Source organism: Gigantopelta aegis, chromosome 12 (assembly GCF_016097555.1).
Source record: "Gigantopelta aegis isolate Gae_Host chromosome 12, Gae_host_genome, whole genome shotgun sequence".
Lineage (NCBI taxonomy): Eukaryota > Metazoa > Mollusca > Gastropoda > Neomphalida > Peltospiridae > Gigantopelta > Gigantopelta aegis.
The window spans coordinates 46,975,591-47,002,719 of NC_054710.1; the positions used below are offsets into that span (position 1 = coordinate 46,975,591).

The 27,129-nt window shown below is 37.5% G+C and overlaps 1 protein-coding gene across 1 annotated transcript; it reads left to right on the plus strand.

The window, feature by feature from the left end:
• The first annotated feature begins 175 nt into the window (after positions 1–175).
• Positions 176–27,129, plus strand: LOC121386641 (zinc finger protein ZPR1-like). The gene is made up of 15 exons (XM_041517612.1): positions 176–260; positions 2,713–2,833; positions 4,251–4,412; positions 7,084–7,168; positions 10,289–10,359; positions 12,390–12,476; positions 13,354–13,394; positions 14,708–14,792; positions 15,591–15,656; positions 16,440–16,506; positions 17,957–18,117; positions 20,172–20,282; positions 22,981–23,070; positions 23,703–23,771; positions 26,829–27,129. The coding sequence occupies exons 2-15, from the start codon at positions 2,729–2,731 to the stop codon at positions 26,946–26,948; spliced, it is 1,320 nt and encodes a 439-aa protein (XP_041373546.1). The 5' UTR covers positions 176–260; positions 2,713–2,728; the 3' UTR covers positions 26,949–27,129.

Below are 27,129 nucleotides of genomic sequence, written 5' to 3' on the forward strand. Positions count from 1 at the left end.
TCATCGTATTTGATTATACATTGCACTGTTCTGCGAATTAATCGGTCACTTTTAAAAAATTTATTTTAATATTTATTTAAAAAAACAAAAAACAACCCCAAACCCCCCAAAACAGAGCGTCTTTTTGTTTTCGTTTCATATGATATGGAGGTTAAGCTTTTTAATTAATTGACGCCAACATCCGGTGTATTAACACAACTTCCTGTTTTGACCTCGTGCAGCAGTTTTTACTGATTATTTAAATTAAATCAACTGGGCAGGTATGTGTTTCTTGTGGCACTCTTATACAATACTTATTTGTTAATGATTTTGTTGAATTCTGCTCAACTCATCACAAAACTGACTTTCCCCTACCTACACAGTACACGGCCCTAGCCAATGCCAGCCCTGTCACCTTTGGCTTTGACATGTTTAATGTTAGGAAAATCATAGTCACTTCATACCATAGTCATTTCGTACCATGCTGCCTGATCATTTCGTACCTTGGTCATTATATACATTTATGATTTAATACCATATAGTCATTTCATATCAATATAGTCGGGTTTGCAGACTTTGCGGGCTTGGCTCTTTTTGGAATAAACATTTTGAAGCACCATCTAGCATTTATTGATGGAAAGACTTCTGTATTTCTCCCCCTATTGGACACCTATGGCTTTGAATTAGCCAATTGGGTATTGCATTAAACACTACAAACAACGTAATGCTAGACCTGGATTCGAACTCCAGACCATCGGGACAGTAGCCGAGCACTGTATCCACTTGGCCACGCAGTGGATCAACAAGTGAAACTGCATTTTAATACTTATAAATTTATCTCATAGGGTTTATTTTGATGTACTGATATGAATAAACTGATTTGATTTGATGTAGCGAGTTGAGGAATAGATTTGGCTAGTGAATGTATAGAGGAATCATCAAGTATTTTAATATGGAAAATATCAACTGAGTTTTGTGTTAATAAGTATTTGTCGAGGCTCTGCCAATTTATTATTTATTGCCAAATACCAATTTTAAAACAAGATGAGGTTGATATTTTACATATTAAAAAAAACAAGTAGTGAATTCCATTGATCCCAAAACACTTTTAAAATAACATTTAATAAAAAAAATTGTAAATCACTGCTAAAGTCGCCGCCATCTGTAATATGATGTCATCACGATTAGCACAAATTAGTTTGATGTCACGCATTTTAACTAAATCTTTGAAAATGTTATGCTCAGGTATACAGGTCTTGTTGGCTTGTTAGCTAATGACCCATCTACAGCAACACATTACCTAGAGGCCTTGCAAATTTGCATACCATTATTAACAGGGTTAATACACTAAATTATCACATAGATTTATGACATGGATATCATGGGTAAGTGATAGGATAAATGTCATTTACTAGCCAGCAGCAAGTGAAATAAAACTTCTGCTCTGAGTCCAGCATAGTGACGTCGTAGTCTATGATGGTTTTACCATTTCGTAGTGCTAAGATAGCTTTGAAAATATGGACCCTTGTCATTAAAATGTTTCACAAGCATTTGGTTGATTCTGTCAAAATGCACGCATGCCAATCCACGAAACTGGTAAACAATAAGTTTGGTTGCTTCAGTCTCTGTGGTGGTGTGGCTAGCATGTAGGATGTGCAAGCTGGGATCATGGGGTTTGAACCATGCAGAGCCAGGGTTTTATTTCTAAAATTTGACTTTACATCTATGGCTTTGAAATTGGGAATTTTAGTGTCGTTTACCAAAAATTGTGAATTTTCAGTTTCATTTCAAAACATCTTATTAAGCCAAATTAGAATTAAAAAAGTAATGCTGTATATATGTATATACATGAACTTGTGTTTATTCAAATAAATATATCTATTGTGCATTATAAAACGTTGGGGAGGGAAGGTTTGTCAAGTGAATGAGATTTACATTCAGATTGGGAATTTTTTACTCCAAAATTGGGAATAAAAAATGGCATAGCCTCTGTAGAATGATGGGGAATGGTGCCCATTATTGGAGTCTAGATCTTCGATTTGACATTGTACACAATAAATATAACATATCTTATTGTAATTTCACTTTATATCCCTATTTTGTAAATAGTACAATTTGTTTTTTAATTACAGTGCATAAGTAATTTTGAAACAAACCATTTTCAGTAGAAATTTGTTGATGAACATTTTTCAGAATTCTGAAAACAGAAATGTCATTCACCCGGTTTGTTATTGTAAGGATAAACAGAGTGATGTTATTGAAATATTGATACCATTCAATCCAATGCTTCACCACATTAAAGTAAAAAAAAAAAGAAGATTTACCTTGATCTCCGTGAAAATAGATTTGGAATTCCATATTGAGCAAACAATACTGTTTACATGTTGGTATGTTTTTTTTGTTTTTTTTAATTTTACAAAAAATATTAAGTGCAAGTTTAAAAGATTAAAGAAATAAAAAAGTAATATTTATCACATATATCATATAAAAAATTTATGGTTGATATGTTATATTTATTTATACGAAGCCAAAACGATGGTGCGATCAGTTACTAACTTTTAATTTAAGAAAGACAATTAACATTTACAAAAAAAAGTATTAAAATATATAAAATGAAGGAATGGTCTATATGAAATTCAATTGGTTTAATGGATCATTGTAACTTATTGCATTTTTTGTTAGTGTATAAACTGTTTGTAATGATGCCAGTTTACTTTTGTTTTCTTTTTGCAGCTGAATTTGAGTAACTATGGCAACTTCAGAAAAAGAAAAGCCGTTCTTCCAAAATATCAATGCTGATGATGGACCAGAAGTTACCGAGATAGAAAGTATTTGTGTCAACTGTGAAGAGCAGGTAGAGGAAGAAGAAGGAAATGTTTTATTTAACGACGCACTCAACATATTTTATTTACGGTTAAATGGCATCAGACATATGGTTAAGGACCACACAGATATTGAGAGAGGAAACCTGCTGTCGCCACTTCATGGGCTACTTTTTTCAATTAGGAGCAAGGGATCTTTTATATGCACCATCCCACAGACAGGGTAGTACATACCACAGCCTGTTACACCAGTCATGGTGCACTGGCTGGAATGAGAAATAGCTCAATGGGTCCATCGATGGGGATCGATCCTAGACTGACCGTGCATCAAGCGAACGCTTTACCACTGGGCTACGTCCCGCCCCACCAGGTAGAAAGCCACAAAAAGTCGAGGCTTGAAATTCATTTTGTGGATTGGGAAGCAATCTTTGCTTGTCAAATTTTAATCTAGAAGCAAATGTGAGAAATTGAGAAGCAGTTTGAGTAATAAGTCTCAAACTTAAGAAACCTTATGAGACTCCATAACTCGGATTAAAGCTTACTATTTTTACGCTAGTCCATCAGACATGTAGAAATCTACTTGTCGGCCAATATTTTCATTTGTCAAATAAATGGTTTGTTTTATTCAAGAGCAAGGACGATGTTTTTGATTGTTCAAAATGAAACTGGTCTGAACATTTTAACTTGTCCTCTGGACCACCACTCGGGTACATTTTGCTTGTTTCAGCAGATTTTCACTTGTCAGGACAAACAGACAAGTGTTTATTTCAATCACTGTATTTGCTGCCTGCTCCCTGTCAATTTCAGGCCATGCAATAAGTACCACGGACAGTTCCACAATTACCAATATTTTCCCTGGTGTACAAATACCAGGGACCCTAACTCTGAAAATACCTACATCTTGCCTTTTTAGTTCATAAAGGCGAGGTATAAATATTACATTTGTTACAGTTCAATGCTGAAGTTTCAAGTTCAGCTCCATTTCTCACAAACTACAAGACCTAAGTCAGTAAAACTTGGTTTATAGTAGTACCTATGGATGTTAATCACAGTGCACCAAAATCGTTTATGGTAGATGAGAAATTTAATTCGGTGGAAGTTCATACACCAGGCATTTTTCTGGGATGTTTTGGCAGAGTCTTATGTCTGATGGGTAATTAGCACGATTTAATCATAATTGGTGTTTTTGTTTGTTTTTGTTTTTTGAAAGCCATTGAATGATGCAATGTACCATTGTTAAATTAATTTACTAGAACAGACATGTATATTTACAAAAACATTTACACGTCAACTTGGGAATGTTCAGTGCCACTTGCTTTTGGGAAAGGACCCATTTTTGCTAGCACAGAATGTCTGGATAAATCCCTGTACTCACACCAGTACATTCCCGTTGAATATTTTTTCAGTCGCAGCAAGAACTGTAATTCATGTTTCCCTCTTTATTTTCAGGGTACAACTCGATTATTGTTCACGAAAATTCCATTTTTCCGTGAAGTTATTGTGTCTTCGTTCTCGTGCGACCACTGTGGTTACCACAACTCTTCATTGCAGCCTGGAGGGAGTATACAGAACAAAGGCGTTCGTTACCGAATCCGGATAAAGAACCAAGAGGTGGGTCAGTTCAGTATATTACAATTATAATCAAGTAAACCATTTTATTTTATTACTGGGACCTGACCGCACTACCTGTGTCATGTGATCACATTTTATTTTTATGGCTCATCTTTACGAAGTCAAAAGGCGAGATTTTGGTGATGATGATAACTAGTTTAATGTACCCATATACCACTAGGGTTTCGAACACGCCCATCCCGAGTCCGACCTTCGATAAGATCGGTGGCCTGACTCGTGATGGAAGGGGGGTGGGGGGGGGGGTGTTGAAAATGGGCAGAATTTTGAAAATAGCAACTAGTAAAAAAGTTAATAGAATAAATAAAAAAAAGTAAAAGGTTACAAGCCAAAAATAAAAAGGATTGATTGCTCGGCTGAATATTTATATAATTTGGAGCATTTTAGAAGGACAGTCCAAAATTAACTAAGAGAAAGAAGAGACGATCAGACTATTTAATAATATTTTAAAAAAAGAGTAATTTCGACATAAAATTTTGAACGCAGATCTAAAAGTTTAAAGTCCGATCGATATGTCCACGCGAGTGGCCTCGTTAAGGCCGTTTGGGTGCACAGCTTAAAGGGACGAGATGGGTTGCATCCCATCAAGAAAACCCCTAGATTGACAGTCGATAGACGTTGAAGGTGTAGTGCTGTGCTGAAATACAGATCTTGAGAAGCCGGATCCGTCTGAACGAGAGAGAGATAGTATCAGACTAGGGTATAGTCCAGTTGTCATGGGTTGGTATAGTGGTGCGGACGGGCCCGACTCCGGAGGATACGAGATGGTATTACTATAAAGCAAAGTAAAGTCTAGAAAAGAGTAGTAGGGGCCCACCCCGCTTCCTATTTCTTCTTAGAGTGGGGCGGTCAATCTTCCAGTTCTGCTAGGACAGGCTCGGACATGTAGAGACTAAACGCGAACAACCGTGGCGTTCTTCAGAATGGCCGTCATACGAGTCACGAAAAAAAACAAGTCGACAGTCAGACGGAGAAATGGCGTGGAGGCAAGGAATCTCGCTAAAAAAGAAGCCAACCTGGTGATGTAGGCTGTCGAAACGAGAAGCGTTCCAGCGTTCAATCAGTTCCAATGGCCGCATACATCCCAGTAGAAAACTTCATTTCGCTGACAAAAACAACGAAATGAAGGACCCCCAAGTCGAGCACACGAAAGCACGTGCAGTGTGCACAAGTGAAACAAACACGTCTTTACCGCGTGGAGCTCCAGACTGGGAATCCGAGATTTTGGGATTACTTTTTCACTTAATTTTTCACAAACTTTTAAGTCCTAGAATAAACATGGTGTAAAGAATGTTCATCTCAAAGCATGTTAAAAAAATATATATGTTGAAAAGAAATTATTTTTAATTAAATTTGTTATTATTATATTTAACAACTAAATTTATGTATTACTAAGAAACATATTCAGGTAAACAATTTAAATTTAATTTGTTTAAAAAAAAAAATTTGAAACACTTTTTTTTGCCGTAGGATGTCCTAAATTTAATACACAAATACAAAATAGGTTATGCTAAAATAGACATGTACAAGCGACATGACAAAAAAACTGTCGGTCTCGCAGTTTTCAAAGACTTGTTCAGTCAGTGTCCTCTGACTTCGTCTTCTGAGCTGTCATCACAATCACCTACGTGTTAATTTTCTCTACAAACTCTATGTATTTCTGTGTACCCACCTGGCATCCTCATTCGATCTTCCACAGGTGCAGTCTCTGTGTACTTCCATTCACCATCAGTGTGCTCTAGTACTGTTGTTAAAAAAAACTTTAACTTTAACTTCCCTGAACCCACTTTGCCAACCTCCTCTGCTGCTAATAATGCTGGTCTAGCTCAGTCTGATTGGGATTTTCCCCCACGTTTAGTATATCTTTAACTTTAACTTCCCTGAACCCACTTTGCCAACCTCCTCTGCTGCTAATAATGCTGGTCTAGCTCAGTCTGACATGAGTGCCCCACGTTTAGTATATCTTTAACTTCCCTGAACCCACTTTGCCAACCTCCTCTGCTGCTAATAATGCTGGTCTAGCTCAGTCTGGTTGGGATTTCCCCCCATTCTAACATGTGTGCCCCACGTTTAGTATAACTTTAACTTCCCTGAATCCACTTTGCCAACCTCCTCTGCTGCTAATAATGCTGGTCTAGCTCAGTCTGATTGGGATTTCCCCCCATTCTAACATGTGTGCCCCACGTTTAGTATATCAAAGGCTGTGGAATGTAATGTACTTTTTATGGGAAAGTATAAAAAATATTGCTTGCTGTTGATAAACAAATGTAGGAGATTTCCTTTAAGACTATATGTCACAGGGCTTGAACTTAATGTCTGCACCGATGACAATTGCCGTCATTGTGATATGAAGTGCTGTAGGTCAGGGATTTTACCGATGGAACATTTTTACCGCTGTAACTGTTGAATTTTTATATTGATGTTTATCATCACATTAGTTTTGCATTTACCATAGTTTGACACCCAATAGGCAATGTATTTTTAGTGATGGGGTGTCGTTAAACATTTATTCTGTTCTATTCTATTTTTGCCGCTGGGTAAAAACTATTAGTTGAATGGATAATTTTTTATTTTTATATTTGTTGCAAAGGGTGCTCTAGTTAACAGTACCAGAATTAATCACTGGACACTCAGATGTTCTGTTGCCTTTCAGGATCTCAATCGACAAGTCGTTCAAACGCCTTCAGCTACAGTCTTAATTCCAGCTCTCGAGTTTGAGATGCCACCCAACAAGGGAGGTAAGCAGTCTTTAAATGAAACAATTTTAATCTCCGTTTTATTACAAACTCTTTGCTTTTTAAAAATTGTCACCTCTAAGCAAAGTTTATGTTGTCAAATTTCAGATATTATATACATTTTTCTGTTTAAAATTTTTGGACTGGTATGCATATTCAACGATATATAATGTACATTATTGCTTAATATCAACAAGTATAATCGTATAGTTAATTAATAAAATGGTTAAATGTGATGGCTATTATATATAACGGGCGCAGCCATATTGCACTATCCCAGTGAATATGCACTCTGGAGAGCCGATGGTTATGTAATACTTAACTTGTCATGTCAGGAATTAGTCTTACAACTGAAGAAACAAACATACCTGATTTTTGAGTGATGATGAAACAGGCATGCATTGCAATGTTCTGTAATAATATCCATCCCTGTAAGCCAGCAATAAGTATATATTATTTTACAATACAGAATAAACCACCATTGTTAGTGGAGGGGTGGGGAATGCATGTGTATTAATTTTGCATTGTTAATTTGTATAATTTATACACATCAGGGTGCAATTTGTTTTTAAAATTTTGATTAGCAGTTTTTCCTACTGGATGGAGAATTGATTAGCAACTATTGGATTTGATTAGCACTTTAATAAAATGAGTAAACATGAATAAAACACATTCTTTTCAATAAAATTGCATATTTCTTATACATGTATCTGTATTGTGGGCTGCTTACCCCAAAATAAAACAAGTACAGAACAGTACATGTGAAGGGTCATCACTGTCACTTGTTTACAAGACCGTATCCCCCGGAGGTCAAGGGGGGCAGTTGCCTCCCCCTCTCCCCTCCACACACACACCCAGAGAATCTCACTTTGTTTTTTTTTGGCTATATAGAAAATAGCATAGAAATGTCCGGGTTTAATTTTAATAGTACAACATATTTCTGAATAATATTTGTCAATGGTTATGCTAAGCAGCTTGGTCATCTAACTTGTTCAAAGTGATTGTTTAGTCTTTCCTGAGTTGATTTGTATGTCTGATCCAAAGTGCGATTGAAGCCCAAGAAAAAATCCTCATTTGGCTGATCATTCCAACGTATTCGGTGTTCATTTTTGTTATGAAAATTGACAATTCTTAAACGATATATATACATATTTTACTGGAACATTATTTGCCGAGGCAATTCGAAATTAAAAACGCCAAGCTGTTGATTAGTCGATAATACCGTATGTATACGCAAACATTTTCGCGGCTAAAATAATTCGCGATCAAGCTTTCATTTTACATTTTCACGATAGTTTTTGCCAATAATAAAATAAAAATGACCACTATCAACTGAACTCCTTTCAATGACAGTTTCACGTACGATATAATTATACTCGAGACATTCTCGCCATGCGGTCCACGTACCGTTAGTCTTGTCCGCATGTATGTCTGATAATACATGATGCAGAAAACTTGAAAAATCACAAACTAGACCAAATATAGTAGTATTCATAGGTTGCATTCAGGTTTACAAATAACGAAAGCCACAAGTATGTATCGAATATAAGAATAATCAGTGTAAAAACAACAAACTGAAATCTTGTAGTCACGAGATACCAGACATGAGTCCAGCCAGCCGTTTTTCGTTAATGTTTGCCAGACTGTTTTTTAACGCAAATGTTAAACCGAACGACCACTTCGACAACCGGTCAAAATAATTATCAGACATTTTGACTACTGGCTATCGCTGAACGCAGATCATGCATAGCACCGAGTGTCACTTGTAGTATAAAACCACGTAGCAGGTAATTTGACGATAACAATAAAGTGCATGCGATGCGCTATGTGTTTTGTATCTATAGGCATTATTCAAAGCTAAATCGGAAATAAGTTAACGCGTAATTAAATTCGTGGAGCTATCAGCATGTTCACAATTTTCGCGGTATATTTAATTCGTGAACATAATACATTTGCGTGCACGGTAGGCTACAAGTTCAGTGTACAAGGTCATAGCTGCTTGCAAATTAGGTTACCACGATGACGTAGCAACTAGTGCGTTATGTCACTGTTCTTGTTAAAACGTCAAACATCCTCCTCGTATTCCGACAGTATTTTCTATTTGAAATACTAACACACGCGAGAAGGTTGTACACTGAGATAAATTTTAAAAATGTTTATCATTGGCGAATCAGTTACCTTGGCTGCGATCACGGAAAATCGACACCCCTGAGTGCGTTCTTCTCCCGCGATCTCAATTCAAAGATCAATTTAGTTACAAAAAACATGCAACGCAAACTGCTAGTCATTGTTACAATATTGCATCGCGATCGCAAGATTTTGCATCGCTTTTTGCGATGCGAACCCGGTAATTTTGCAGCCTGCACATGCATTATTTTTTAGGTCTGAGTGTGCTTAAGACGAAGTCGGTCATCTGCCGAATTTACTCATTGGGAATATGCACTAAGATGATTCTGGTTTACAGTATACGGATGTTCATCTCAGTGTATTCTAATGAATTAAGCCCATTGGGTTATTTCTCATTCCAGCCAGTGTTCCACAACTGGTGTAACAAAGACCATGGTATATACTATCTCATGGTCCATTCCTTGACGTGGTGAGGTAGCTTGCATGTCTCAATGACTCGGAGAGCTATGCCAGTTGGAGCATCGGCTCCTGGTAGGGTCAGCCAAGCTGGGCTGGTCAGAGGGTAAAGACTAGACTAATATGGACTGGACAGACAGAGGACGTGAGTCAAGAAAGACAATTGTCTAGGAGAAGCAAACTCCAAAATCAAAACTGGGCTGGAGAGGCTCAGAATCCTAGTAAGAAAACTCCTAGGAGAAGGAAAACTCCAAACTCAAACCAAGTCCACTGAAGTCAGAGTACAGAAGCTATGCATCAGCATTAGTGTGGAAACAGAAAGGAAATGTCTGTACGTGCACCAAGCTCTATGATGATCATCATACTATCCTGTCTGTGGGATCCTGCTAATCGGAAAGAGTAGCCCATTGTGTGGCAGCATCATGTTTTCTCTTTCATTCCTCTGTGTGTTCCTTAACCATATGTCCTACACCATATAACCATAATCAAAATGTACTGAGTCTATCGTTAAATAATAATATTTTTTCTTTGTTCATCTAGTGCTGACCACGGTGGAAGGAATCATTGACAGAGCTGTTGATGGACTGGAACAAGACCAGGTTCTGCGTAAAGTAAGTTTATTTAATGCTAGATTCAGACTGTTAACAGTTACAACGAAGTTCACCAACTTGACAGTGCGTTGTAATTTCCCCAATTCCCAACTTGTGCGTTCAGATATTAACAACTAATCAGTCGTAGGTGTTGTATATGCTGAGAATCGAGCTGTAAGAGTGCATAGACTAGCAATTGGACAGTCATAGAAGTCATGAGAGCGAAAAGTTGACCAACTTTGTGTTGGCAATTGGTAGTCTTATCCTAGCATAAGCAAACTATTAGTGTTAGTCAAGTTCTCATGCTACGATTAATTTAATTATAGCATCTCTTGCCTTTCAGATCAGGAATCTTTATGTGAAAATTCTTAAACAGTCAGTAATTGTGTTCACTGATATCTGCAACAAGTTTATTTAACTCCCAAATCCTACAATGTTTTGTCAGTAATGTATTACAGTGCCACAGGTTAGATGGGTGATAGGATCTCTGTTAAAATATAGATACATTAATATAAATTAATTAATTACAATTCACTTTATTGTAATAGCTACTTTGACTTTGGAATAATAGTTAAAGTGATGAGTCCTTTGGTAGATGATTTTTCTTATAAGAGTGTCAGGAAAAACATCTATAAAGGACGAGTCTTATAAATATTTTCTACAGCATTTAGTCTTATAATAGTATAATTATTCTGTAAATTCATTGCATTTTATTTCTTTCAGCTTCTATGTAGCAAGAGTTAGCAGGGCAACAAGACCAATTAATCATTGAAAATTTCTCTTTACCACATATATATATATATATATACACAGTCAGACCTTGTTACAACGACATCGTTACTACGACATTTACACCATCCGACCACAAATTGTTGGGAACAAACGTACATCAGTGTTATTCTGTTCATTACACCGGAATTCACACCTTCAGACACTGACAGAGCAAATTAGGAACAAACGTGCATCCGACGTCTGAAAACGCCTCTTTACAACAACATTACATAATCACAGATACTGTAGCACGTTGGCAGTACACACACAGCCACTTAGAATCCTTGATTTCGTAGTGAGCCGATTGTGTCACATGCTGTCCAAGCTACTGATGTCTGCGATGTATTGTTTTTGCAAATAAGCCTTTAGTTAACCAATTAAAGGATTAATTTCGAACAATAAAAGCTTCTATTTTCATGATATTTTGTAAACGAAACAGGTACCAATCAGAGATGTCTTGATTAGACTGACGGTGAATGTTCCTTATTTTTATATTTAATGATGTTTTATAAAAACATATTTAATGTATGTATTTGTATTTGTTGTTTTTAATAATAATTGCAATGCATTAATTATTTAAATGCTATTGATTCCTCAGTTAATATTAATTAGTATTTTTTTGTTATGTTATTTTGGCAATGCAGATAACTCATGACAATTCGATACACCAGCAATTTTGATATAACGACAAAGTGACCCAGGGACGAACATGGTCGTTGTAACGAGGTCTGACTGTGTGTATACATACATACACACACACGCGCACGCACGCACCCACCCCCCCCCCCACACACACACACACACACAGGCAGACAGACAGACAGACACAGACAGACAGACTATTTCTGCTAGCATGGCTTTTTATCATTTGATTGCAACAAATAAAATATTTTGCTTCAAAGACACAGGCCATAGGATTTCAAATTTCATGGGAAACACTTTTTCGGTTCCGTGCATTGAGATCATGGGAACCCATCGGAAACTGTTTTTAGGTTCTGTTGAATAGTCATACTCATTATGATAATCATGGGATAAGAAATTTCCGTTCCGTTATTTTACCGACACTGTACCAGGAATGTTAATTCCATGAAATCTGAAGGCTTGAAGACATAATTAATGACACTGTTTTGAGAGATTCTCAGCAATACCGTCTATGTTCCTGAAGAAGTAGTTTCTTATTTGGAAATAATAAATGGCTTCTTTGCTTGTGAAAATGCTACATTTTTATTGTGTTAACTTGCCACTAAATTGAATTTAATGTTTGCTTTGTGTTTTCACAGATTCAGCATCCAGAGGTAGCGGCCAAGATTGACGAATTCGTCAAGAGGTTGAAAGAACTGAAAAATGTGGAACAACCATTTGAGTTGGTAAGATTAACTAACTGGGACACTTTTATGTCATTTTGGAAAGTGATGTATTAAGTATGGCGTTACAAATAAAAACTGTTTTAAAAGTTTAATGTGGAACAGTCAATTCTCGAGACAAGTGTGGAGATGAGCGTGCATGATCACTCACATTTTCTACTGAAGACTGGTCAAGGAACTTTGCAACAACAAGATTAGTGTGGGTACCCTAATAACTCTTGTTATTGATTTTAACCAAATTTTAATTTTCAATATCTATTAGTTTAGAGGGAAATTGACTAAGTTGCTGGACGTGCTAGAATTTGGCTTTATGATGTTGAAGATTATAGTAACTGAACAATGTAACTGCAGTTCAGTTTGCAATAATTCAATGGAAATATAACCTAACAACTTGAAATTTATGTTTTTTTAATTTAGACCAAAAAGTGAGCTGCTATGTTTGTGCCATTGAACCTCAGAATTGAAAATCTGGTTAACACAATTATAACATAATAAAATCTGTTTTTTTAAATTGTGTACAATGGTACTAAAACATACAGGTCATTGAAAATTGTGAGTACAATTGTTTTGTTCACACTACTGGGTTTCAGTCCTCTGCCGTTCGAGAGCTAGACGGACATTTAGACAGTTATGATTGCTTTCTCAGTCAGATAACTGTATAGCAAAAGCACAGAATGGCTGCCTACCACACAGTAGACAAAGATTCCTGATCTAATACAACAATAATCTTATGTTTGACACTAAATATCATTACATTGATCATTTATCGAGTCCCAGATTTAAATGGGTAGCACAACACAAGACTTGTCGCATGGAGAAAACAATCGTTCATGTCATTTTCAGAGGCCTAAGAATAATATAATTTATTTCCTGCTTTCAGATTGTGGATGATCCTTCTGGGAACAGCTTCATAGAAAACCCATATCCTTGTAGCACCTTCCTGTGATGATTCTTAGTGTGCAGGATTTCATATTTCTCCCATCCCTAGCCATGCAAGACAGACCTATTCCATAATGGCAGCCCATGCGGAATAAATCTGTCTTGCATGGGCTATAAGTCATTGAATTTAACATGGGGAGTATTACAGCATTGGTAATATATGACGTCATATCAATGCAAGTTGGTTAGTTTTAGATCAATATTTTGTTATTAAAACCTTTATTATAAAAGCTGTCTTGTTAATTTGTAGTGTTAAATTATATTTAACACATGAAACAGACGTGGCAAATATAATAGTGTAGTTTATTTATTTCAGCCATCTTTGATTGATTGTGTAAAAGAATCGTTTATTTATCGAATTGATGGGAGAAAAATGCTCCATCATATGCAAGCATCGTCCTGGGTCGAAATTTTCACCACCTCCGTGTACTTTTTCTATCCCACGTGACCACATATGATGGAGTCTATTATTACTGAGGGCCTTAAAATATACCTTCATTATGTTAGTAGCGAGGGGGGTTTTGGGTTTGGGTTTTTTAATATATCTTTTTTTGCTTTTTTTTTTAAATTTTTATTTTTTTTATGTCAACTTGTCTAGGATTTATACTGTAATTTGCCAAATCATAAAATATACTCACAAAAGTCATTAGGACCAACATTTTGGTAATTCTTTGCCAGTGTCCTATTACTTTGCAAGTTTTGATCATATATTATTTTTTTATGTATTTACATGGATGTGAGAGCTACACGGAATCGCATAAATGCACTTTTCCATTTCGTCTAAAAAAAAACCCCAAAAACCCCCAACAGATGATGCACCTTTTGACTGACGAAGACTGGCGCGCCGCGCACAAAAGTTAGATCGAACGTAATATTGAGTGATCGCAAGTAGTATTCATGCATAGTACATTCCCTTGGCTGGATTTTGTCAGCTTTGCTACGATTGGCCAGTTTTGTCCAATCCAGGATATGCTATTTGAAAGCCTTTGTTCGACTTGGGAAGAAAGAAGGTGAGCAGTAAGTTTTTTGTTCCAGCCCCTCTCACATCCCTGTATGTATGTTGTTGTTGTTTTTTTATGTATTTATTATTATTATTATTTTTTAAAATATATAATATATAGTTGAACAAAAAACATTTTAAACATTTTATTTGGACCTGTAGGGGTGAATGTAGTGCTTTTCTTTTTTTTTAAGCTGACCCACCTTACCTAATTTATTTTGGCATGTTTGTGGACACACAATTTGTTTTAGGCCATGTTTCCAGCAGTCTCTGATTGTTTTCCTTAACTTGTTACTCGTGCTCCGAATGTCGACCCGGAGCTGTCAGTGATGCACTACATGAGATCAACCGAACAGAATCATGAGCTTGGACTCTACACCGTGAGTTGTGCTAAATTCATTTGAATAAATCTGCTGTGTCACTGTTAGAAATATCAATACATAACCAAAATCATTATAAAAAAATAGTAGTATTTTAAATACTGTTGCGAAAATTCATTTTAATAAATCAACTGTTTTAGAAATATCAATACATTGCCCGAATAAAAAAACAGTAGCATATTAAATTCTGTTTTGTTAAGATATAAAAACATTTAATTGTCACTGTCTATATTGCCATATAATATCAGATTGAGTTGTGTAAAGACTATGTTTGCTGTGTACATATTATATAGTTTTTATTATGTTGTCATAAAGCAGTATGATGTGTGGAGAAGGCCTCAGTGCTACAGATTGTGATGTATCAGTAAATGTGTTACATTAGGGGCCATCTGTAAAGTACGTACATACGAAATCTGGGATCTTTTTACCCCCTCCCTATACACCTTCTGTACACTCATATATGAGTGTTCATTGATCTTGATTGCTGACAGGTACATCAAATACAATTAGGAGCTTAGATTACATACATTTGATATCAACAATTTTGAGACATTCAAGTAATAACAAATTTTTAATTTATTTAAATGTTTTAAACAAACTTGACATTTGATTGGATTTAAAAGTGTTTATCCTAGGTTACATAACTGGCCTTATTTTATAGCACATTGGCAAATGTACTTCATCAGCGAACCCTCCGTCCCCCTGTGTACACTCTTTATACATAATGCTTGACCCTCTCTTCCCCTCTGGATGTACAGTGTTTATGGATGGCCTTTATTATGATGTATCCTATTGCAGCAAGCAGAACTTCAAGATGATGGAACTAAAAAGAGTGAAGAGGAAAATTTCACTGGAGAAGATGAGGTGTGTTGTATTCATCTTGTGTATCTATTCATATCTTTGGTTTTCTTTAAGTAGGCCTTATGAAGGGTTGCTGTACATATAGCTGTGGTTTGTATGTTAATTGAAAGATTGCATTTAGCAGCTTTGGCCACAAATGTTACTATTGTCATCTTCGGAGTTTGATATTCAAGGTATACACATTGCAGTATGCAGTGGATTATGAGCCATTTAATATCTTCACAAACCAAACTCTTTTTTTTCTTAAAAGTGTTTATTTTCTAATATTTTTATCAACATTTTGGTTGGCTTGTTTGCTTGTGAAAATGTAAATAATTGTAAACACCCCCACTCCTACACCCCACGCAAGCTAAGTGAACTATTCTATGCTGAGAACATTGTAGGTTCGGACTATTTCACAGCTGATAATGTAGGGGTGGGAGGCACAATAAATATTTTATACCTTATAGGTCTGCTACATCATTTCCACTTAGCATACATGGTTTAAATAGAAATAATATTTTGTGAGTAATGGCTATACTAAAACGTTGTCTCCTAACCATAGTCTTCTAACATGTACTTAATTCTGGAACATCCCTTGTAAATTAGAGAAATCAGATTGTAGCTTAAAATATTTTCATTTTCTTATGTTAAATAATAAAAGTAATGACTCATTTTTGAATTTTTTTAGGGAACATTTGGTTCAGAGATCACTACACAATTCGAAAATGTTGCTAATCAAAATTCTGAAAATTAAAAAAAAAAAAATTACTGCATCTTTTATCTTTGTTTGTTTGTATTCTGCAGGTGATGCAGTTTCAGAGTTTGTGTCCAAACTGCAAGGCCCAGTGTGAGACCAACATGAAGATTGTCGGTATCCTTTTATACCTGTGGCCTAAAGTAGCTCAGTGATAAAGTGTTTATCTGATAATGCAATTGATCAAGGATCGATCCCTGTTGGTGGGCTGTTTCTAATTTAAACCAATGCTCCCCAGTTGGTTTAACAAAGGCCATGTTATGTACTATCCTGTCTGTGGGAAGATGCATATAAAAGATCCCTTGCTGCTAATATAACTAACAACTAACCCACTGAGGTGTGTGCCCAGGACAACATGCTTGAACCTTAATTGGATATGAGCATGAAAATAAGTTAAAATGAAATGCTGCTAATAAAACAAAAATCCAATGGAATGGTGGCCGAGGGTTTCTTCACTCTTGATCTGTGTGCTCTTTAACTATATGTCCAGGCATTGTTCCACCCAGTGCACCACGACTGGTATACCAAAGGCTGTGGTATGTGCTATCCTGTCTGTAGGATGGTACATATAAAAGATCTATTGCTACTAATGGAAAAATGTAGCGTGTTTCCTCTCTAAGACTATGTCAGAATTACCAAACGTTTGGTATCCAATAGGCGATGATTAATAAATCAATGTGCTCTAGTGGTGTTGTTAAACCCCCACAAAAAATTAACTATGTGTCCAATGCCATATAGCTGTAAATAAAAATTTGTTGCGTTCTTAAGACATTTTTGTGTGTTTGCCTTTTGTCACGAGGTGAGATATAGCTCAGTGGTGGAGAACAACCTGAAGTGCAGTGGGTCAAAGGATCTATTGTCTCCCCCCCCCCCCCCCCCCCCCCCCCCCCAAATCTCAACCAGTGCCTCACAACTGATACATGAAGACTGTATATATGTAATAATTAAATTTCTCTTACATTCATTATAACATAACGTCATCCAATTGGTCCAGATGTAACAACGTGAATTTGTTCAATTCTCAACATAAAAATTACATCATCAGGGAACGTCATATCTGATGACGTCATTTCATATAGGCAACTTGTCATTTCATATAGGCAACTTGTCGTACTGAGCGTTATTGTTTATGGACCAAAAATAATTAAAAATAAAAGTATGAAGTTTTAGTCTTGTTATCAGCAAGTATGATTCAAATTTAATTATAAGGATTGTCAGTAAAAATTTTCACGTTCATCAAAAACATATGTTTGCACAGTTTTTGGATGATTTTTCTTGTTCATACCCCGATGAACGTAAAAGAAATAACGGACAATCCTTAATTGTTGTTTCTGTGGGAAAGTACATATTAAAGATCTCTTGTACTTTTTGGTAAAAGTAGCACACAACTAGTACATCAAAGGCTGTGGTATGTGCTGTCATGTTTGTGGGGAAGTACATATAAATTACCAAATGTTTGACTAGTGGATTTTGTACAAATTCTAGAGGCCCTGGTTATAAAAACAATATATATATCAATCAGTTGTTAAGTTTTTGTTTGTTATGTAACACCTTAACGAGATTTGAGATATCCCTCACTTCAAGAAGGTCGTTCTCATGGTAACGCTGTGTGATGAGTGTGGTTACAAAGAGAGTGAAGTCAAGGGAGGGACGGGGATCGAACCGAAGGGCATCAAGATTGATCTGCATATTACAAACAAACGTGACATGTTAAGAGACGTCATAAAGGTACTTTTATTATTATTATTTGCAGCCCTTGAAATTTGGGTTATCTTGTGACAAGAATTTTGTACACATAATAATAACACAGTATATATCGAACAATGATAAAACAACACAGTATATATCGAACAAAACAATGATAAAACAACACAGTATATATCGAACAATGATAAAACAACACAGTATATATCGAACAATGATAAAACAACACAGTATATATCGAACAATGATAAAACAACACAGTATATATCGAACAATGATAAAACAACACCGTATATATCGACAATGATAAAACAACACCGTATATATCGAACAATGATAAAACAACACAGTATATATCGAACAATGATAAAACAACACGGTATATATCGAACAATGATAAAACAACACGGTATATATCGAACAATGATAAAACAACACGGTATATATCGAACAATGATAAAACAACACGGTATATATCGAACAATGATAAAACAACACTGTATATATCGAACAATGATAAAACACAGTATATATCGAACAATGATAAAACAACACAGTATATATCGAACAATGATAAAACAACACAGTATATATCGAACAATGATAAAACAGATGTAGCAAATCAGTTTCACAACATCATTTTATGGCAGCACTGCCAATTACTATCATGAATTTCAGTGGCTGATTTGAGATGTTTTCCATCTTTTTCGGTTGTCTTTGTTTATAAATTCAACAGGATGTGGGATGTATCTCAGTGTGGGGCAGGATTTAGGTCAGTCGGCTAAGTGCACGCTTGAGATGTTTGCGTTGCAGGATCAAACCACCTCGCTGGATCCATTCAACTGGTAGAGTTTTTTCTTGTTTCATCCAGTGCACCACAACTGATCAAATGCCGTGGTATGTGTTTTCCTGTCTGTGGCAAAGTAGATATAAAAGATCCCTTACTGCATTACGAAAAATGTAGCGGGTTTCCCTTGATGACTACGAGTCAGAATTGCCAAATGTTTGACATCCAATAGCTGATGATTATTTAATCAATGTGCTCTAGTGGTGTCATTAAACAAAACAAAACTTTTAAACTTTTTGTATCTCAATGATAGAGATGTGTTTAAAGAGATTGATCAGTGTTGATGAACTCGACTTCATCCGGTCTCAAGCAGTGCATTCATTTCAACTTTCGTGCTTATATCTAACTGAGGTTCAAGCACGCTGTCTTGGGCACACATTTCAGCTATCTGGGCTGTCTGTGCAGGACAATGAGTTAGTGAGAGAGAAGTCGACGTAGCGGCCTTGCACCTATCTCAAAAATTAAAAATTCCTGTTGGTGGGAGCCTGTAGTGGCATGTGAACCCAGTACCTTTGAGACACAAGTTTGATGGCTTAACCATGACACCAGTAAGACCAGTAATTGCCCAGTGGTATGTCAAGTTATGTACTGTATTATGGACTGTTCTGTCTATGGGAACATTTGTCTAAAAGATCCCTTGCTGAGTTACCAACAGGAGTAGCCTTAGTGGCAGCAGCAGGATTTTTTTTATTTCACTATTTCAACCAGATGTTAAAATAACCATAATACTGTGGTTTACAATGTGCCGAGGTGTTGTTAAACAAACATTCCTTCTTCCTCCTCTTTGTCTAGTTTTTACCACGTCTTAAATACGAGTAAAATCATGCTAAATTGTTATCGCCACGGTATTTGTGTTTGACAGCAGCAAGTTTACCAATACACGTCCATGTAATTTCAAGTTATTTGTGGTTTACAGCATGTTTACCAATACGCAGTCCATGTAATTTCAAGTTATTTGTGGTTTACAGCATGTTTACCAATACACGGTCCATGTAATTTTAAGTTGGATAGTGTAATTAAAAAGAAAAGATATTCGTTGGCAATATTAATGAAATCAGTACAATATACAACTGGACAAAAGATGACCTCGGCTGATACACAGGGCCAGTGATTTTGTACTAGATATTTGGGGTCCAGCTGATCCAAGAAGTCGGCTAATGCACGGCAATACTTTCAGATGTAGTCACTCAAAGCTAACAGTTGCTTTATGGTGACATAATTTTTTTTTCAGAGCGAATCTTCCAAAATAATAATTCCGGACCTTGATTTTGAAACTGGATCAGGAACTCTGGGCGGAAAATTCAGCACTGTCGAGGGATTGCTGATAGATATTAAAACACAGGTACAGATTCACTTGTTATTCTGCAATTCCATCATCAGTCAATCAATCTGTCCAATTGTTAGTCTGTTCATCCATCCATCCATCCATCCGTCCGTCCGTCCGTCCGTCCGTCCGTCATCCATCCATCCATCCGTCATCCATCCATCCATCCATCCGTCCGTCTGTCATCCATCCATCCATCCGTCATCCATCCATCCATCCATCCATCCATCCATCCGTCTGTCTGTCTGTCATCCATCCATCCATCCATCCATCCGTCCGTCTGTCAGTCATCCATCCGTCCGTCCGTCTGTCTGTCATCCATCCATCCATCCATCCATCCATCCGTCCGTCTGTCTGTCATCCATCCATCCATCCATCCATCCGTCCGTCTGTCTGTCATCCATCCATCCATCCATCCGTCTGTCTGTCTGTCATCCATCCATCCATCCATCCGTCTGTCTGTCTGTCATCCATCCATCCATCCGTCTGTCTGTCATCCATCCATCCATCCATCCGTCCGTCTGTCTGTCATCCATCCATCCATCCATCCGTCTGTCTGTCTGTCTGTCATCCATCCATCCATCCATCCGTCCGTCTGTCTGTCATCCATCCATCCATCCATCCATCCATCCTAGCTATCAATTCATCCATTGGGCAAGATGTAGCCCTGTGGTAAAGCGCTCGCTTGATGAGCAGTCATTGTGGGATCGATCCCTGTTGGTGGGCCCATCAGGCTATTTCTGGTTCAAGCCAGTGCACCACGACTGTTATATCAAAGGTTATGGTATGTGCTATCCTGACTGGGATGGTGCATATACGGTGATCTCTTGCTACTAATGGAAAAATGTAGTAATTTTCATTTCTGAGACTATATGTCAAAATTTCCAAATGTTTGACATCCAATAGCTGATGATTAATAAATCAATGTGCTCTAGTGGTGTCGTTAAACAAAACAAACTTTAACATAATCCATCCTTTATTTCATCAATTTTTCCACCTACCCACCTACATACTCACTATAACTTATTAGTCCCTGTCCGTTCATCAAATATTGAATCCATTGTTCAAAAACTTATTAGTCCCTACCAGTCCAACTGGAGGGGACTATAGGTTTCATCTACGTCCATCTGTTCGTCATACATATGGTTTTCCGGATGTTTTCTGAAAAAAAATGCCTTGAGCTAAAATTTTGTGTATAGCGTTATAATGTACTGTTACAGATCAAGTTTGACTGTCATGGCGATTTACCAGTTTTTGACAGGAGTTATTGCCCTGAACTTAGGAGATATGAAATTTTGTTGTTTGGACTTTTTTTCAGAAGGCCTTGGGATATTGATTTGACATTTTGTGTATAACTTTATCATTTACTGTTATAGATCAAGTTTGACTTTCATGGCGATTTACCTATTTTAGACAAGAGTTGTGGCCCAGCAGATAGACGAAAAAATTTCCGGACTTTTGTTTTGCAATGCCTGAAAATATTGAGATGACATTTTAGATATAGCTTTATCACGTACTGTTACTGATCAAGTTTAACTTTCATAGTGATTTACTTACTTTTCACATAGTTATGGACCTTGAATGTAGGACATACAAAACATTGTTGGGCTTGGTAGGGGACATGTTTTGCTTTAGCAGTTTTTCAGAAGGCTTGTTGAATCCTGTGTATGCTAGGTTTTTAAAATATTGTTTAGAGATCTTAGGCTTCCAATTTTATGGAAAACTCTTTTTCATTTTTGTGCCCTGTCATCAAGGAACTCAGAAACTGTTTTTCATAGCAATGTTTGCTTATGTTACATGCGAATGAGTAATAGACTTTTGCTTCCATGATCACTGTATCAACGTGCTGCCCGTAACAGTTATGTCCATGATCACTGTATCAACGTGCTGCCCGTAACAGTTATGTCCATGATCACTGTATCAACGTGCTGCCCGTAACAGTTCTGTCCATGATCACTGTATCAACGTGCTGCCCGTAACAGTTCTGTCCATGATCACTGTATCAACGTGCTGCCCGTAACAGTTATGTCCATGATCACTGTATCAACGTGCTGCCCGTAACAGTTATGTCCATGATCACTGTATCAACGTGCTGCCCGTAACAGTTATGTCCATGATCACTGTATCAACGTGCTGCCCGTAACAGTTATGTCCATGATCACTGTATCAACGTGCTGCCCGTAACAGTTATGTCCATGATCACTGTATCAACGTGCTGCCCGTAACAGTTATGTCCATGATCACTGTATCAACGTGCTGCCCGTAACAGTTATGTCCATGATCACTGTATCAACATGCTGCCCATAACAATTATGTCCATGAAATCTGGAAGCCAGTGTTTTATGTACATGTACTTAGTTGTTTCTGTTTTCAGTTACTGGGGCAGGACGTAGCCCAGTGGTAAAGTGCTCGCTTGATGCGCGGTCGGTTTAGGATAGATCCTCGTCAATGAGCCCATTGGGCTATTTCTCGTTCCAGCCAGTGCTCCACAACTGGTATAACAAAGGCCATGATATGTACTATCCTGTCTGTAGGATGGTGCATATAAAAGATCCCTTGCTGCTAATCGAAAAGAAAAGCCCATGAAGTGGCGACAGAAGGTTTCCTCCTTCAATATCTGTGTGGTACTTAACCATATGTCTGATGCCATATAACTGTAAATAAAATGTGTTGAGTGCATCGTTAAATAACATATTTCCTTCCTTCCTGTTTCCAGTTACGAGACTTGAACCCATTTTTCCATGGCGACAGCTCCCAGCCTGACCTTGTGACCAAACTGGAAATCTTCTGCCAGAAGATAGATAAGGTAATTCATTAAACTATAATGAGTGATGTGTCTGTGATCGATTAGAATTGAACCATTGAACAGTTGGACCTCTACCAGTGTGACGATCAATTATAAATAAATAGAGAATGTTACATGAGTGACTGTTAGATATCATTTATCTTACAATGAGTTGTTTTGAAACTTATCATACAGAGAAAAGTGTGATATTAACAATGTACAAATAGATATGCAATGTTGTGTGTAAACTTTTTCCCCCACAACACATTTTGGTGGAGTGCACTCATCACAAAAAAACTAGAAAAGATATTTTTGATGAAGAAATTTGATGAATCATTTCAGTTCCACCCAGAACTTGTATTGCAATTTCTTCGTGATACAGAATTTTATTCTAAATTTTAAGTTACCTATCTGTGATAGTTGTATTTTTTGCACAGTTCTTTACTCTGTGTTTTCATTTCAGTGTTGAATTTTTATATTACTGTTGATCATCACATTCTTTTTGCATTTACCATAGTTTGACACCCAATAGCCGATGTATTGTTTGTGCTGGGGTGTCGTTAAACATCTATTCTATTTTCCCAAAAAACTTGTTTTAATTTTAAACTCTTTAAATAATCGGTAGTGATTGTTTTCTTTCTGTTTTTCTTCAGATAATTACTGGAGAAACTCTTGACATTCATTTTATCCTGGATGATCCGGCTGGTAACAGCTATATTGAGGTTTGTCGTCTCTTTAAATCCTCTAGTTAGTTATTATCATTTTCACTTTCATGTCTGTTGGTTTTAGGTTTTTTAAGGTGTTTTTTTTTTCACAGTCAGATATTACTTTATTCATGGGTTAGCTCGAGTCATCTCCAGTTCTTCCCTTATTGATATTGATATGTAGGGAAGCACTAGAGGAAACATTGTAATGCTTTGGCAATCGGCGACAACTAAATGGTCACAAGCTACTGTGTCTAAAATACACATTTTCCCCAAAATCTGATGCCACAGAGCTTTAATTTGATTATTCTCGAGTCCAGTCAACTTACATGTTGTTAACCAGTACCAACACTACACGAAGAAACTTGATGCCCCTATACATCACCACAAGAAAGTACAGCGCTGATTCATTTTGCATAGGGGTGTCGGGTTTCTTCCTGTGGCGTTGGTACTGATTGACAACATATAAGTTTAATGTCATGACTGTAACCCATTTCGTTTTTACGTAACCCGTCATGACCATGCAAATGATGTCATACATTCAACGTGCGGAAAAAAAATGGGTTACGCCAACTATACTTACGCGAGCGACGCGCGAACACAACTATCACTCTCATAATATTTAGATAAAATATATGTCTGTACCAGTATAATAATGACTGTATTTAATGTACTGTTAAGTAATTTAATTAATTTATGTTGAGGGGTGGGAACTAACTCCTTGCATCATAGGATCGAGTCACCTCAGTGGACCCATTCTCTGATTGTTTTTTCCCATCCCAACCAGTGCCTCGCAACTGATATATCAAAAGCTGTGTTATGTGCTGTCTTATCTGTTGTAAACTGCATATAAAAGATCTCTTGTTGCTAATGGAAAAAGAGTAGGTTTCATCTAAGACTACATTTACCACAAAATTTACCAAATGTTTGACATCCAGCAGCCGATGATGAACAAATCAGTGTGCTCTAGTTGTGTCATTAAACAAAACAAACTTATTTTTATTCACTGACACAATTTACATCTGTTACGCATCTATTCAGGGGTGGGAATTCTCCTTGGATCAGTGGTTTTCCTCTCGTGGAACATTGCATTTCCTCGCATTTTAATCGTCCTTGCCCTCGAACCCTCTAGATTTCCTCTTTTTTACAGTTCACCAATTCCCACCCCTGTCTATTAGATCTTTTCTGCTTTTTGATTTGTAAGTGATGTGTAATTGAATAGTAAAATATTGTAATGACTGCAAATATACTCTTCAAAAAAAGAAACGCAAAAGGGTACAAATGGGTTATAACTCCGATTTTATGTTTCCTACCGGTTCATGCTTTGTGAATATAAGGTCATTGCATGTCCCAAACACATTCCCACAGTTACATTCGATAAAACGCAGCTACTGTACAATAAAGTTCCAAAATGTGAATATTCGCAAAAATGCAGCCACGTGCAAACCATGTCACCACTGCACGTGCGTTGTCTGCACGTGCAACATGAACACCGACAGTATAAAAGTGCAGGGTGTTCGCTTGCCTGGCCTCTGTATCTGGCCAACAGTTGACAATCCAGGACATGCCACGTCTCAGTGAACCGCAGAGAAACAATGCCATCGGCCGACTAGACGCAGGCGAATCCAGAACGGCCGTTGCCAGGGCATTCCATGTGTCCCCAAGCACCATCTCCAGACTGTGGGACCGTTACCAGCAACATGGATCAACACGTGACCTCCCTAGATCCGGTCGACCACGGTTCACTACCCCCGGGCAGGACCGCTACATCCGGGTACGCCACCTTCGGGAACGATTGACTACTGCCACCTCCACAGCCGCAGCAATACCAGGTTTGCACAGGATATCCGACCAGACCGTACGGAACCGCCTACGTGAGGTAGGAATTCGTGCCAGACGTCCAGTTCGAGGTGTCATCTTAACACCACAACACCGTCGACTCCGACTGCAGTGGTGCCAGATTCATCGACAATGGCCTCAACTGCGATGGAGACAGGTGTGGTTCAGTGACAAGTCCCGATTTCTGCTCCGACGTCATGATGGAAGATGTCGCGTGTATAGGCGTCGTGGTGAACGTTATGCGGCAAACTGCGTGCAGGAAGTGGACAGATTCGGCGGGGGTAGTGTCATGGTGTGGGCAGCCATCTCACACACTGGCAGAACTGACCTGGTCCACGTGCAGGGCAACCTGAATGCACAGGGCTACATTGACCAGATCCTCCGGCCACACATCGTTCCAGTTATGGCCAACGCCAACGCAGTGTTCCAACATGACAACGCCAGGCCTCCCACAGCACGTCTCACAACGGCTTTCCTACAGAACAACAACATTAATGTCCTTCCTTGGCCATCGATATCACCGGATTTGAACCCAATTGAGAATCTATGGGACGAGTTGGACCGACGCCTCCGACAGCGACAACCACAGCCCCAGACCCTGCCCGAGCTGGCAGCAGCCTTGCAGGCCAAGTGGGCCACCATCCCCCGGGACGTCATCCGTACTCTGGTTGCTTCAATGGGCAGGCGGTGCCAGGCAGTTGTCAACACATGCGGAGGCCACACCCGGTATTGACTCCAGATGACCTTGACCTTGGTGGTGTGTCCTATCACTTACTCACAATGGACTAGAGTGAATTGTGAACAATCCTCCAACATTTGGTAATTATCGGACTCGCCATTCAATAATTAAATCAATTCTCCAAATGTTACGACAATGTGGTTTTGCGTTTCTTCTTTTGAAGAGTATATATTATACTGTCTGATAACTAGGGTCAGTTAGGGTTTAAGCTGGACACCAAAAATTAATAACAATTTGGCGAATTTGTTCAGCAAATCTGTAGTCCGTTTCAAATAACATTTAGCTAAACAGGATTATTTTTTAAAATAGCAATAAACATACAAATGATATACAGTTTTCGAATTTGCTTTTTGGCGAATTGGTAATGAGATATCTTCTCCAAATGCAGCTTTAAATTGCATTTGGCAATTTGGCAAATGACAGCTTAAATTCTAGTTAGTGACTTCAGTTTATTATTATAACTATCTGGTTATTTAAATGTGATTCTTCAATTTCAGAATCCCCATGTACCAGACAAAGACCCCGAGTTATGTGTTAGCCATTACGAGAGAAACTTTGAACAGAATGAGGAACTGGGGCTTAATGACATGAAGACAGAAAATTATGAAGATTCGTGACGTTACCAATTACAAGAGAAACTTTGAACAGCATGAGGAAATGGGACTTAATGAGATAGAGAGAGAAAATTATAAAACATTCTTGACTCTTGACTTCATGTTGTTAGCAAGTCACAGAACATTATTCTTAGTAATGTATTTATTTGTTTTGCTGGTCAGATATAAATGGTGAAATATTTCA

Bases quoted from the DNA above. Each gene is read 5' to 3' on its own strand.
- LOC121386641 (XM_041517612.1), top strand. From the start codon at position 2,729: ATGGCAACTTCAGAAAAAGAAAAGCCGTTCTTCCAAAATATCAATGCT. The intron at 12,477-13,353 runs GTAAGATTAACT...TCCTGCTTTCAG, and splicing joins TGGAACAACCATTTGAGTTG to ATTGTGGATGATCCTTCTGG. The intron at 15,657-16,439 runs GTGTGTTGTATT...TGTATTCTGCAG, and splicing joins ATTTCACTGGAGAAGATGAG to GTGATGCAGTTTCAGAGTTT.